The sequence below is a fragment of the Oncorhynchus mykiss genome, chromosome 8 (assembly GCF_057628025.1).
Source record: "Oncorhynchus mykiss isolate SJ-2025 chromosome 8, ASM5762802v1, whole genome shotgun sequence".
NCBI lineage: Eukaryota > Metazoa > Chordata > Actinopteri > Salmoniformes > Salmonidae > Oncorhynchus > Oncorhynchus mykiss.
The window spans coordinates 76,394,030-76,407,631 of record NC_143029.1 but is presented as its reverse complement, the minus strand read 5'-3'; the positions used below and the strand labels follow the sequence as shown (position 1 = coordinate 76,407,631).

At 42.0% G+C, this 13,602-nt stretch overlaps 2 protein-coding genes across 11 annotated transcripts; one reads left to right on the top strand and one right to left on the bottom strand.

The window, feature by feature from the left end:
* The first annotated feature begins 876 nt into the window (after positions 1–876).
* Positions 877–6,141, top strand: LOC110530586 (heterogeneous nuclear ribonucleoprotein C). Of its 8 annotated transcripts, none has more exons than XR_002474551.3 (10): positions 888–1,058; positions 2,752–2,903; positions 3,798–4,063; positions 4,269–4,353; positions 4,470–4,520; positions 4,643–4,800; positions 5,013–5,126; positions 5,306–5,442; positions 5,546–5,775; positions 5,941–6,141. XR_002474551.3 is itself a non-coding variant. In XM_021613782.3 (9 exons), exons 2-9 carry the CDS (start codon positions 2,899–2,901, stop codon positions 5,642–5,644), a joined length of 903 nt encoding a protein of 300 aa, XP_021469457.1. In that variant the 5' UTR covers positions 877–1,058; positions 2,752–2,898; the 3' UTR covers positions 5,645–6,141. The 8 variants fall into 8 exon arrangements, 5 of the variants coding, with proteins under 5 accessions (XP_021469457.1, XP_021469455.1, XP_036842120.1 ...); XR_016482622.1 differs by having other exon boundaries at positions 916–1,058; positions 4,269–4,341; XR_016482621.1 differs by having other exon boundaries at positions 916–1,058; positions 4,473–4,520.
* On the bottom strand, positions 6,137–11,020 carry LOC110530584 (ferric reductase 1). Of its 3 annotated transcripts, XM_021613779.3 has the most exons (7): positions 10,750–11,020; positions 10,472–10,572; positions 8,843–9,049; positions 8,580–8,684; positions 8,354–8,492; positions 8,120–8,245; positions 6,137–7,988 (listed from the first exon to the last, which is right to left on the bottom strand). In XM_021613779.3, the coding sequence occupies exons 2-7, from the start codon at positions 10,568–10,570 to the stop codon at positions 7,945–7,947; spliced, it is 720 nt and encodes a 239-aa protein (XP_021469454.3). In that variant the 5' UTR covers positions 10,571–10,572; positions 10,750–11,020; the 3' UTR covers positions 6,137–7,944. The 3 variants fall into 3 exon arrangements, with proteins under 3 accessions (XP_021469454.3, XP_090038757.1, XP_090038758.1); XM_090182631.1 differs by lacking the exons at positions 10,472–10,572; positions 10,750–11,020 and adding an exon at positions 9,725–10,122; XM_090182632.1 differs by lacking the exons at positions 10,472–10,572; positions 10,750–11,020 and adding an exon at positions 9,716–10,075.
* Positions 11,021–13,602: the final 2,582 nt, after the last annotated feature.

Genomic DNA, 13,602 nt, shown 5'->3' with positions numbered 1-13,602 from the left:
ACAATTAGTATCAGAGAGAGAGAGAGAGAGAGAGAGTGGTGTTGTGTGTGTGTGTGTGGATCTTCATTAAATCCTTGAACTGGAACAACTGCTTTCTCGTGTTCTGAACGGGCACCTGGTGGTGGTTGCTACCGGCCTAAAAAGTTTTATTGGTCCTTCGAATTCATAAACAACCCATATTTTACACTGTCCTTTTGAGTTTTGAAGCAGTCTTTACCTGATAAAGTCATGTTAGGATATGTCAGTTATCCAGGGAGAGCATTTGTGCCGAACCCACTAAGATTTTCAGATGCCTAGTTTATGTCCAGAAGTGTGTAGGAGGGAGATTCCGAGATGTCAGCAGTGTGCAGGAGGGCATGGGACAAAGGAATGTGTAGTATCGGTGGAAAAACTGTGTGTCAATTGTGGGGGTGTCCTGTGCGAGAGGTTGAGATTGCAAGGGTCTGAGGCAGTGACGAGAGTAGAGGATGATGGGTCAAGTGTGAGTTGTAGGCCTAGGCCAATACAGAATGTTACAAATTTGTGCTTAAGTAAGATTCTTACTTTTGCATTCATTGCATTGGTTATCATCTGTACAGCAGAAATGTAACGTAAATCATAGAAAATAGATGTTGTGGTGGCAGCTGCAGAGAATTACTTGGGCGTATCGGAAGTTTTACTGCAGAAGAGTTACAATGTGTGTTGAACGAAGGACTCCCCTCCTCCCAGGCTGTCAGCCTGGTGTAGAATCAGTATTGGAATAGGGTAGTGATTTTATTTATTAAATAGTGACGTGTGGTTACTTGGTGGTGCAAGTTTTTCCCTTTTGCGTCACAACTGTTAAGGTGATTCAATACACACTACCGCACAGTAGGTGGCAGCATGCATTAACGAAATGTGCGAACGCCATTATACCGAAGTAGAAGAAGGAGGAGTGGTCTACCTCCCCTTTGTTGGGTGCTGCGCCATTTCGTGCAGGGTTGAAAACAGCTTATTTTAGCCGCAAGAAGACGACCGTAGAACTAGCACTAATGACTGATTTAGCTGAAATATAAGCCATTTAAATCTTTAAGCTCCCGGTGAGTATTTTTTCCTCTGACTTTGCAGTATCTTTGGAATTTTATTTTTTAACGCTATGTATTTTTCTATTTGAGCGAGCGGCTAGCTAACTCATTATGGTTCAATTTCTTAAAGCTAGGTAGATGGCAAGTTGGCCCAACAACAGCCTAGCTAGCAGGATCCCATTACTTTTTATACAGTTTTTGCCAGCTTTTGTTGTCTTGCAAACAGTTGTATAAGCCGAGCTTTTTAAGACAATAACTGCGACGACAGCTTTCTTTGTGGACGATAACTACAACACGGCTGCAGTTCAATGTGTTAACTTTGCTGGTTGGCTAACATGTAAGCTAACTAGCTAACCTTGTGGATTTTATCTCTAGCGTGCTAACCTTGTTGAATTTATTTCAATTTTGACCATTTTTGTTGTTGTTAGATATCCATAACATGTTGCACATACGTTTAGGCTTGTGGTGTTTTTATTTTATTTTTGTGATTAGCTGGTTTTGGAGTCCGACTGGTACAGGAACGCTATTTTTGCGGGAATGTTTTTTTTTCTGCAAGAAATGCTGGTTGTCCATTGTTAGCGAATATATTAATGTTATTTTAGGTTCATAACCGTATAATTAATGTGACCGACGACAGACATTTTTTATTTTTGTTACACTAATTAAAATGTACTTTATGAATGATGCAGTTATGTACTTTGTCCTTGCTCAGTCTCTTTGCTAGACCCAAAAGCAATAGAAAACTAGCTAGGTTTATCTAATATAATACTATAGTCTTTGACTACTAGTTAGCTCGATGGTGCAGATTGAGGTTATTTAGGCTGCCTTGGCACGGTGTGGGCTGGTAAAATTGTGTAGTTTTTAATTAACCTGATTTAATCAAGGTGCATCTTACACTAAACAATAGTGTTAAAGTTATCAGTAAGTGCCATTCAAAAGCGATTCTAGCTACTAGCATTTACTTTGGAAGTCAGGTGGTGAATCACGAATGTTCAGAGTTGTGGTGCTGTGCCTCAGGTCTCCCTGCCAGAGACCCCAGCACTGATTGATTAGCTTGTTAGATGTCACTCATCATTAGGCTGGTCTGGTCTCATCTGTGGTGCATGCCTAGTACACTGTCTTTTTTATTTTCACACTTGAGTTCTTTAAAATTAGTCGGGACATTCAACTCTGCAGTGCACAGCTCCCGCATCCCACACACCACCTCATGCGGTGCTGCTGTAGGCCCATAAGCAGCGTGAGTGTTATGGTGGCCCCTGTGCATTACATACACTGCTTGTGAAGTCCTCAAAGTAGGCGTAGTACTACCTTTTAGCAACTCTATATGTTCATGCAAAACAACATCCCAATGTTATTTCCCTGTGTGCATCACAAATGACTACTCTTATAGTAAATCTGAAAAGACTTGTCAGTGATTACCACATTATCTACTACGACTTATCCCTGTAATGGATGCCTGAACCATAATAACACAATCTATCAACATGTTGATACATTTGCATAATATGCAACTACAAGTACTTGAAGCATATTGCATCTCTGATTGGCTAGGCTGCTTCTAGTCTTACATCATTTGTCCTCTATAGGATGCCAATAACCCTGTTTTTCCTCTGTATTTGACACATAACTGAATTATGTACTAAACCAACCAGGTAAGACTAATAACCCTGTACAATGTCACTGAGGTGTGTTCTGTCGCCCGCCTCAGTATAAGTCGTGGGGTGAAGTTCTGCATTCTGAGGGTGCTGCTGGAGTTGTAGTTTTTGCTGAGAGCACCCAAGACACCTGCCCGCACACACTGGCCTTGCCCTCAGTGTCAAAGAACTGACAGACGACCGCCGTGCACAAAGACGCTATGGAGTGAGTGATGGTTATTTAACCCCCATTGGTTGTTATTAACGCTTACTTTTTTGACACACTGGTTGTATGCGGTGCCATTGAGATTCTCACTCCCCAATGTCCAATTGTGCCCAACCTCCTTTGCGTATTAGCCTTCCACAAATTACCACATGTGCCACTAATATTATGAGCACCAAATTTCCAATTTGTACACACGTGCCTTTCCCTGCCCGTAGGCTTAGAGCGCTAAATATTAGCCTGGTCCTGTTGCGTGACGTCTTTCCTACTCTTAGACGCTTGTTAACTGTGACCCCTGCCCAGATTTGCAATTCAGGCAATATAAAACAAACCCCGCTCCAAAACTTGCATATTGCCCCCTCCACACCATTCTAATATCCTGTTGTCTGAACAGTCAGTGGACACTCGTGTGCATCCATTTATTTGTAAAAAATCAATTGTATTGAGTGAGTTTTGGTTTGTATATCAATTGAAGTGTGATGTACAGCCACAAGTATGATGTAATGGTGTTTTTATATATTGTGATGGGTGTTGTCTGATTATTGCTGCGTATTCAGGGTCTTTTTTACAGTAGGACCGTCTGGATTTGCACCAGAGAAGATGTACCACTGATATTAAGGATAATTATTATACTACCAACACATGGACATCTGGAGACTTTTTAAGATGCTACACAATCACAAAACAAACCATTTGTGGAGGTGACAGGGCTGGAGCATAAGATGCTTCAAAACTATTTGATGTCTTGGTGATGCTGTTGATATAGGACCTGAATAAGGTCAACAACAGTGTTTTATTAGGAACATTCCCTGCCACTCTGTTATTTATATAAAAAGATGGTTGAGTAGTGTTCTTGCAGTGACACAGTTGATAATCTCAATTATCTCTCTCCACCAGTCGGTCCCCCACCACTAGCGCCCTGATGGCCAGCAACGTGACCAACAAGACAGACCCTCGCTCGCTCAACTCCCGGGTCTTCATCGGAAACCTCAACACGCTACTGGTCACCAAGACTGACGTGGAGGCCATCTTCAGCAAGTATGGCAAGATCGTGGGCTGTTCTGTGCACAAGGGCTTTGCCTTCGTCCAGTTCGTCAACGAGAGATGCGCCCGGGCTGCTGTAGGGGGTGAGGACGGACGCATGATCGTGGGACAGGTGCTGGGTAAGAACTAAAGCCAGCTTCTGGAGCTGGTGAGCAATGCCTCAAATTGGCCTCAGGGTTCTTTGGGTAATGAACAAAACTGACATTTTAGGGTACAGCATCTTGCCTGCTTGGAGGATAACTGTTTTTAAAGGTGGCTGTTTGTGACTACTGAATATGAATAAAGATTGTATTTCCAAGACTGACTCTGTCCTCTCTTCCTCAGACATTAACTTGGCCGGAGAACCCAAACCCCACAGGTCAAAGACCACAAAGCGCTCTGCGGGAGACATGTACAGGTCCGATTCAATGTAAAGAACCACATTTTTAAATACCTAATATTAAAATATGAACATGGTGTCTTTCCCCCTCTGCCTCTTCCACTGCATGTATCTTTTTTTGACCACTAATTTTCTTCTCCCCACAGCAGTCCCACATTTGATCTGGACTACGACTTCCAGAGAGATTACTATGACCGGTGAGTCCAGTGCTTTGTCTGTTCCCATATCCTGTTGTTTTAGCTCAAGTTAAATAAACTTAATATGCAAGAGGAATTAGAGTAAATGGAAAAAGTTGGTTCATTCATTACTCTATTCTCAGAGTGTATTCGTACCCGTCCCGCGTGCCCCCTCCTCCTCCACCCCTGTCCCGAGCAGTGATCCCATCCAAGCGCCCGCGGGTCAGCATGACTGGAGGGGGTAGCCGCCGCACCAAGGCCAGTTTCTCCTCCAAGAGCAGCCAGAGGGCATCAAGAACAAGTTAGTACCCAGCCCTCTGTTCTAACCACTCAACTGACATACTACTCGTAATACACTTGCGCGCTAGCAGAGTTACAGCACTCTGGTGCAGTACATGCTGTCAATGCTTAAGATGAATCAGGTGGCTAATGACACTTGTCAAACAGCTTCATTAGGCAGTGTGGTCAAAAAAGCTCTCTAAAACCTTTATCTTCTCCCGCTTCCTCTCTCAGTGAAAACAGATGACCTGCAGGCCATCAAGAAGGAGCTGACGCTGATTAAACACAAAGTAGACTACCTGCTGGAGAGCCTAGGCCGCATGGAGAAGGACCACGGCAAGAAGTCAGGTAGGGTGCAGGAGGGTCACCTGAACCATATGTTCAAAGTTTAACAAACGCATTCATGAGCTAGTTTGTACTGTTTATGTATCTCCGTATTCAGCAGACTTGTATACACAGATGGATTTCATCTTCAGCTTTCTTTGACGCCTTTTTATCTGTCTGGTTTGACCTGTTTCTCTGGACAGAAGGGAAAGGTGCCAAGCCTGAACCTGGAGCGGTGTCCTCACTGCAGCACTCCAGCAACAAGAAGGAGGAGAGCATCAAGAGGGAGAGGGAGAACCAGGAGCTCAACGACTCTGAGGGGGACCTGCTAGAAGAGGAGGTGAGGGGGAGAAATGTCATGATGCTGCAAAAGATGAATGGCGGTGTATTTATGCTTATTGGATTGTTTGTACTCACCACCTAATCAATCGTTGGTCTCTCAGGTAAAGAGTCAAGAAAGGGATGATGATGACGAAGAGGAGGAAGGAGAACATGTGGATGGAGACGATGGTGACAGTGTCAACGGAGATGAGGATTCATAGACAGACGGATGCACACTTGTACAGACAAACACATCCACAACTTCCAGTGGGACCTCCGACTCCTATTTTAATTCCCACACTATGAAATGTCACTCACCTGCCCCCACTACCACCCTTCCATTGTCCCACAGGTATATATTTTTCTTGACGCAATTTAGTTTGTCCCCATTTCAGCCCCCTCCTATCATTATTATACATCTAGCATTGTCCTGCAGCCAATTACATTGGAACTAGCTGTAGGTAGCAAGCAGTAATACGTGATTTGCTGTGCTGCTGTTCCTTTTTTTGACCAGCAGAGAGCAGAAATGGCTGTTTATTCTCTGACCTGAGCCACAAGTCAAATCACCACATTGGCAATACTAATCAAGAGATGACAACTTTAAAGATTGGGTTAAGGTTTGAAGAAACGGGCCCACCTGAGTATGTATGTTCCTTATATTCATGTCATTATTTTTATACTAAGTTGTACTGTAATAAATTGCGATTAAATACTGTGATTAATGCTTTTTATTGACTTGAGGCAGGTTTTCTGATGAAAGCATTGTGTACATCACCACCACTATTTGGAGAGGTTACTTTGTTTGGATGTCAGATGACTGGCCCCGCAAGTGCTTTATCATGGTTACACTTAGACTCAAACAATGGTCCTCTCCTTGAAATCCAATAATGAGCTTCATGTTTAGTACACATTCAATGCATATATTGGAGACAAACTGCCTATTTCTGGGCTTTGAGCAATTCATGTTGAAAGAATGTAATCCTTAAAGATATTCAAGTAAATGCAGTGTGATGGCATGTTTTTGGCTACAAAATACCTCTTAACTTTGGTAAGCTATGTCTGAAATTAACCAGAGGAGGGTATAACTATTTATTAAAGGATCCACAAATACAAAATTGGCACAGTGTTTAGCCGGAAGTTTACATACACTTAGGTTGGCATCATTAAAACTTTTTTCAACCACTCCACAAATCTCTTGTTAATAAACTATGGTTTTGGCAAGTCAGGACATCTTTGTGCATAGCAATTGTTGACTGTCTTGAAACGGCTTGGGAAATTCCAGGAAATTGTTTTGGCTTGACATGGGAAACATTGTAGACCGACAAGTCTGACTCATCCTTAGGAGCGATTTCCAAACACCTGAAGTTACCACTGTTTGTATAAACATGACCGCTCAGGTAGAAGCGTTCTGTCTCCTAGAGATGAACGTACTTTGAGAAAAGTGCAAATCAATCCCAGAACAGCAAAGACCTTGTGAAGATGCTGGAGGAAACGGGTACAAAAGTATCCACAGTAAAACAAGTCCTATACCGACATAACTTGAAAGGCTGCTCACCAAGGAAGAAACCACTGCTCCAAAAAAAGCTGAACTACGGTTTGCAACAAAGATCGTACTTTTTGGAGAACTGTCCTCTGGTCTGATGAAACAAAACTAGAACTGTTTAGAGGAGAAAGGGGAGGCTTGCAAGCCGAAGATTACCATCCCCAACGTGAAGCACGGGGGTGGCAGCATCGTGGGGGTGCTTTGCTGCAGGAGGGACTGGTGCACTTCACAAAATAGATGGCATCATGATGGAAAATTGTGGATATATTGAAGCAACATCTCAAGACATCAGTCAGGAAGTTAAAGCTTGGTCGCAAATGGGTCTTCCAAATGGACAATGACCCCAAGCACACTTCCAAAGTTGTGGCAAAATACCTTAAGGACAACAAAGTCAAGGTATTGGAGTGGCCATCACAAAGCCCTGACCTCGATCCTATAGAAAATTTGTGGACAGAACTGAAAGAGTGTGCGAGCAAGGAGGCCTACAAACCTGACTCAGTAACACCAGCTCTGTCAGGAGGAATGAGCCAAAATTCACCCAACTTATTGTGGGAAGCTTGTGGAAGGCTACCTGAAACATTTGACCCAAATACTAATTGAGTGTATGTAAACTTCTGACCCATTGGGAATGTGATGAAATAAATCACTATTATTCACATTCTTAAAATAAAGTGGTGATCCTAATTGACCTACGATTAAATATTGGGAAAAACTGAGTTTAAATGTATTTGTCTAAGGTGTATGTAGACTTCAACTGTACATTATGAACCAATTAATTCATTTTACTGTAGCATACGTACATTCTAATTGTTCCCTTTCACACACATTTAAAGTTACCAAGATCCCACATTAACAGTAGCATTTCATTGCACGTAACAGTAATTCATCAGAGATACGGAGTCAATTTTCCTTCAAATATTTAGGGTAAAAGGGTTCTCTTTCCATTGGTGTTGAAGCTGGCTAACGTTCAGGTTCTCTTCAGGAAAGACGATACATCAGCACACTGAGCAGGACCATCACAGCTGAAAGGGAAGTGTGGATTGACTGGATGTTATGGACCCGACAGAACACTGGGAAGCACTAGAATAGACATGACCCCAGCAGATCTATGGTTGATTAAGGGCAACTTCTAGTTCAAGCCTGATTTGCTTACCTTGGGATGTGAGTGCGCTGCTGCCGGCTGTTGTTGGGACTGCTGTTGTTGCAACGTTGCTGGTAGGGTCAGCCAGGTTCAATGGCTTATTGGTCAAGTGTATGTTGATGTCACCAATACCCATACCTGAATAAGTAGGGATGAAGCAGAAGGCAGATGTTTAGAAGATAAAATGATTACAGTGAGGGGGGGGGGGGGGTCTGTGCCTGGTTCCAATATCAGGTCAACACTTACCGTTTATGACATTTCCCACAGCGAGGAAGGTGACGAAGGTGGTGACGTGACTGGTCCTGGTTGTTGCATTGACCGCTGGCAGCATGAATTTACACTGTATGAAAGTCCCATTGACTGAGCCAGTGATGTTTTTCACAATCTAGGAACACAAGAAAAAGTGTTACATTTGCCTACAGTCAATAACCAACCTCATTAGTGTCAATTGATTAGATGAAAGCCTCTTCACCCTTTGTGTCAGAGAAATTGTGTTGTTGAGGTTGTTGCGCTGGGCAGAGCGGAAGAAGAAACTGCCATTTCTGTTCTGGGCACAGATAAAAACCATAGACGTTCCCTATTCATAGGAGAGAGGGAGAGCATGGGTTACAGACAATTTAAAGTCCAAAGAATGGTCCCTTAATGTCTTGTCTTTGGGAAGAAGTCCAAAAAGTAATAATTATGTGGTTATGGGTTCACCTTGTTTTTCTGGTTGTGTGTGTGTGCATGTGTTACCTCTGTCTCGTTGGCAGTCAGTCCTAGAGCGATGTATCCACTGGAGTTCCCAAGGAGCTCAACTAACAGGTCTACTCCATTAGGAGGAGAGGGGGCGGTGGTGACGATGGAAGCGAAGAGGCAGCTTGTTTTTCCTGTAGGATCACATTGTTCTGGGGTCTCTACACACAGCTTAGTCAATCCACAGCCTGTCCGTGTGATATGCACCTGTCAAACCACACACAGCAAATCTAGTTCAAGTTATGCACACACACACACACAAGTTCATTTCAATATCTACATTTGTGGGCTATTGACTCATTGACATCATACCAATGACTTCTAAAATCATCTGCCTAACTTTGATTTGGGAGTGAACTACGACTTTAAGTTAGGATCTGGCGCCCGATTCACAATTTTCTTAAGAATAAATGTCTTCTTAACTGACCATTTTTCCATAACTATAGACTTAAGAATAAAGTTAAGCAAAGTTGCTATTCCTCAAACTTATTGGACATGTTAAGGTTTTTCCTAAGTTTCTTCATATGAAGAAAGTTATGAAATGGGATTTTTGAAAATAATGCTTTAGGATTTCTTATTTGAAATGTACTGAACTTTAGGACAGCTAAACCCTTGTCTTGAGACGACTAGATAACGTTAATGTTTACAAAATGTTCTTGCACCAGATACAGCTGGCAACCGGGTATTTAAATACAGAAAGAAAACAAATTAAACGTGCATTATCTAGCTAACTAGTAATTAACAATATATTACAATATTCTATAAGTGTTAAATAGCTAGCGTTATCTCGTCAATTTGCAAAGAACTTGGCAAAGTTAGCTATGTTGTTGGCTATAATGTCGGGACGCTTGGCTAGCGAAGGTAGCTAGCTACCTAATTTACCGGTTGCGCAGTCCCTCTACCACCTTCTCCTCCAGCTGGTCCACATTAATGGTCTCTCAGCTCCCTTCTTCTTAGCAGTCGACTTGATGTCGGACCACTTTTTTTAAGGCGTCACTGTCTTTTGCCATAACCCCGACAGCATTGACAGACTCGGCCACTCGCCCATCCTCTCTCTTTTTTTTGTCTGCATTGACCCCGCAGTTATCAAGTCTCCCCAACAGCAACCTTTTCCTGGCTGCTATTTCCTCCACCATCACTCCAAGCTCTTGTTTGCTGAAAATTGTATTTTGATGTACAGTAGCTAACGCTAGTCTTCCTATAATGTGTGAAAAATAACGTTTTTTTGTATGCGTGTATAAAGGGTTCGCGAGCTGGAGACATAAAGCAAAAAAAAATCTGGAGATATAAAGCAAAAAAAAAGTAATTAAATGTAAACATCAACACTTATAGTGGGCCAAATCCTATCATTCATGTCACATAGGCTTATTTATTAGTTTCAAGCACGTCACTAATGTCAATGCCACATAAGACGATATTTACGAAGTTCTTAAGAAATATATTTACGAAGTTTCTAAGAAAACGACGAATTCCCAAGAACATCGAGGAATCGCATTTACGAACTATCTTATGAACTTCTTATTTTTTTTGTTTTCAGCAGCTTCTTAATTTTTTTCGTAAGTAATGTTTTGTGAATCCGGCCCCTGGTCCATAAAGGTGTTGCTGGAAAGAGTAGATTGAGAACCTTACCTCCGTATTATTGGCAAACGAGAGATGTCCGTTTCCACTAACACCTGGTGCCAGGCAGCCCATCACCATAGAGGCCACAAAGAGAAGTCCTCTGTCCATTCCTACATGGGAACATGGTAAATGGTGGAGAAAATAGAACAATTAACAGAAATAAAACACTCATTGTTATCTTTTCTGATAGTAGAGAAAAACATTTGTCATATTTTATTTAAGAAGCCATCAACCAAATGTTTTAAATCTAAATGCAGAGTATTCTTAAATACAAATACAAGACTTACTTGGTCCTGTATTTAGTAAGCTTATCCTTTAGTCAATACACTGTCTCAGCGGGATTAATACTTTCTAAATTCTGTAATATGTTTTTTACTCCTTATCTACATGTTCATGTGGAAGGAGGCAGGGCGTGGATTACCGGTAAAGGTGTGTTACCACGCAATGGAATAATACTGTATGTAAGTATGAATTCAGAAATTCAGTTCCTCGTTTGCCCTTGTGTATTTACAAGAAGGAAACTATTAGTCTAGACCAGTGGTTCTCAATCCTGGTCCTATGGACCCAAAGGGGTGCATGTTGTGTTTTTTTCCTTAGCACTACACAACTTATTCAAATCATCAACTCATCATCAAGCTTTGATGATTTGAATCAGCTGTGTAGTGCTAAGGCAAAGGTCAAGGTTTGAGAACCACTGGTCTAGACCAATTGTTGACAAAAGATCTGGTCTGATTGGTCAAAAGACCAATTATTGGCAAAAGATTTTGATGCAATTGGTCAAAAGAACAATTATTGGTGTAAGTGGTATAAGCAAACTTAGAGAACTAGTGGGCTAAGTACTGATGTCAATTCAATTCTTCAACTGACCAACCCTATATTGATAGATACAAACCTACATGCATCCTCTCCATTAGGCTTGGGCGGTATAACAATGAGTTATTGTGAAATCACACATAGAAGGAAACAATGTGCGATTAAAAAGAAACTGGTCTGATAATCAAGTCAAATCTAATGTTGTTTGTCACATGCTCTAAATACAACAGGTGTTATACATTACAGTGAAATGCTTACTTACAAGCCCTTAACTAACAATGCAGTTTTAAGAAAAATAAGATTTAAGAAAATATTTACTAAACAAACTAAAGTAAAAAGAAAGTAACACAAAATAACAAGGCTATATACAGGGGGTACTTGCTGTATGGGATGAAAACGAGACAACTTTTCAGTCTGAGCAACTGTAGGCTTCTAAAATGAGCAGATGCATACAGCCTATGTTCGCTGTCCATTTGGTCAGGGTAAACTAATTGGTAACGTTATGTATTTATAGTCCATCTGTATTTATAGTCCAGAAAATGTAAATGTGATCAAATTTGGTTTATATTCCAAATCGGGCTGGCTAGGCTGCCAATATGTTTTCAATCAAAAATGATTAAATGGAAATAATCAATCAACATAATAGTGATGACAGATGTGAGTAAACAATTCTATAAGGCCTACAGTTGCATAGGACTGCATGATACAAACATTCATAAAGCAAACTCAGCCCACAGTTGATGATCAGGGTGTTATTCAAGAATGTTTCTTGGGCTACTTTGATATATTAAGTGGGCGAGATGTCAACTCTTGTGTTTAACTTCACAGAGAAACTTGTTCAAACCTATGATGGCGCAGCTGTAATGGAATATATCTGATATTTTTATTTCCAGCTAAGTCCCCTGCTATTCTCTGATTTTAAGAGGTGATGACCAGTCCACTCTACTACCATTGTCAACTCTGTACTGACATGAACTGAAGCAACGTCTCATGTGCCCGCTAATCCACTGGCACGTTGCATGTTTCCTCTCCAAGCACTGTGAGTACCCCTGTCAATTTTCTCTCATTACTCTATGTAGAGTCAATCACATATACACTTACATTATTACACATCAATGATTTTACTCTTTGCTTGGACTAACTCATTATTTGCTCTTTTGCCTAACTTTGTAGTGTGTTGTTTTTTGTCTTCCCAGGCAAATCCTGCATTGAAGTCAAGCCTGTGAACAACTCAACTCATGCCTCATACCCTCATTCAATCATTGCTGTGATCCCTTCCAAACACTGTGTAGCTAGCCCTCTCATTCCCAATCCCCATAATATTGTACTATACATATTTTTATTAAATGCTTTAGGTTAAAATAATTACTCTTTTGATGATTTTTGATACACACTTTGACATCTCTGTGCGCTCAGCGCCTATATCGTGGGTCTCCCATCCTCCTCAATTTTTCAAGTCACCAGCCTCCATTGGTGCAGGAGTACAGGTTAGTTGAGGTAATTGAGGTAATGTGTACATGTATGTAGGGGTAAAGTGACTGCATAAATAATAAACAGCGAGTAGCAGCAGTGTAAAAAAATGGTGTTGGTGATGTGGACACCAAGGAACTTGAAACCTGCTCCACTACCGCCCAGTCGATGTGAATTGGGGTGTGCTCAGTCCTCCTTTTCCCGTAATCTATTATCAGCTCCTTAGTCCTGGTTACGTTGAGCGATAGGTTGTTATTCTGGCACCACCCGGCCAGGTCTCTGACCTCCTCCCTATAGGCTGTCTTGTCGGTGATCAGGCCTACCACTGTTGTGCCGTCTACAAACGTAATGATGGTGTTGGAGATGTGCCTGGCCATGCAGTCATGGGTGAACAGGGAGTACAGGAGGGGACTGAGCACGCACCCCTGGGGGGCTCCAGTGTTGAGGATCAGCGTGGCAGATGTGTTGCTACCTACCCTCACCACCCCCCAGGCGGCCCGTCAGGAAGTCCAGGATCCAGTTGCAGAGGGAGGTGTTTAGTCCCCGGGTCCTAAGCTTAGTGATGAGCTTTGAGGCACTATGGTGTTGAACGCTGAGCTGTAGTCAATGAATAGCATTCTCACATAGGTGTTTCTTTTGTCCAGGTGGGAAAGGGCAGTGTGGAGTGCAATAGAGATAGCATCATCTGTGGATCTGTTTGGGCGATATGCAAATTGGAGTGGGTCTATGATTTCTAGGATAGTGGTGTTGATGTGAGCCATTACCAGCCTTTCAAAGCACTAGATGGCTACGGACGTGAGTGCTACGGGTCTGTAGTCATTTAGGCAGGTTGCCTTCGTGTTCTCGGGCACAGAGAC

Excerpts from the sequence above, each read along its gene's own strand:
- LOC110530586 (XM_021613780.3), top strand. Across the intron at positions 4,064-4,268 it reads GATCGTGGGACAGGTGCTGG|ACATTAACTTGGCCGGAGAA; the intron begins GTAAGAACTAAA and ends TCTCTTCCTCAG. Across the intron at positions 4,801-5,012 it reads CCAGAGGGCATCAAGAACAA|TGAAAACAGATGACCTGCAG; the intron begins GTTAGTACCCAG and ends TTCCTCTCTCAG.
- LOC110530584 (XM_021613779.3), bottom strand. The coding sequence starts at position 10,570 with ATGGACAGAGGACTTCTCTTTGTGGCCTCTATGGTGATGGGCTGCCTG. Across the intron at positions 8,246-8,353 it reads TGTGGGAAATGTCATAAACG|GTATGGGTATTGGTGACATC; the intron begins GTAAGTGTTGAC and ends CTACTTATTCAG. Across the intron at positions 7,989-8,119 it reads CAGCGCACTCACATCCCAAG|CTGTGATGGTCCTGCTCAGT; the intron begins GTAAGCAAATCA and ends CTTCCCTTTCAG.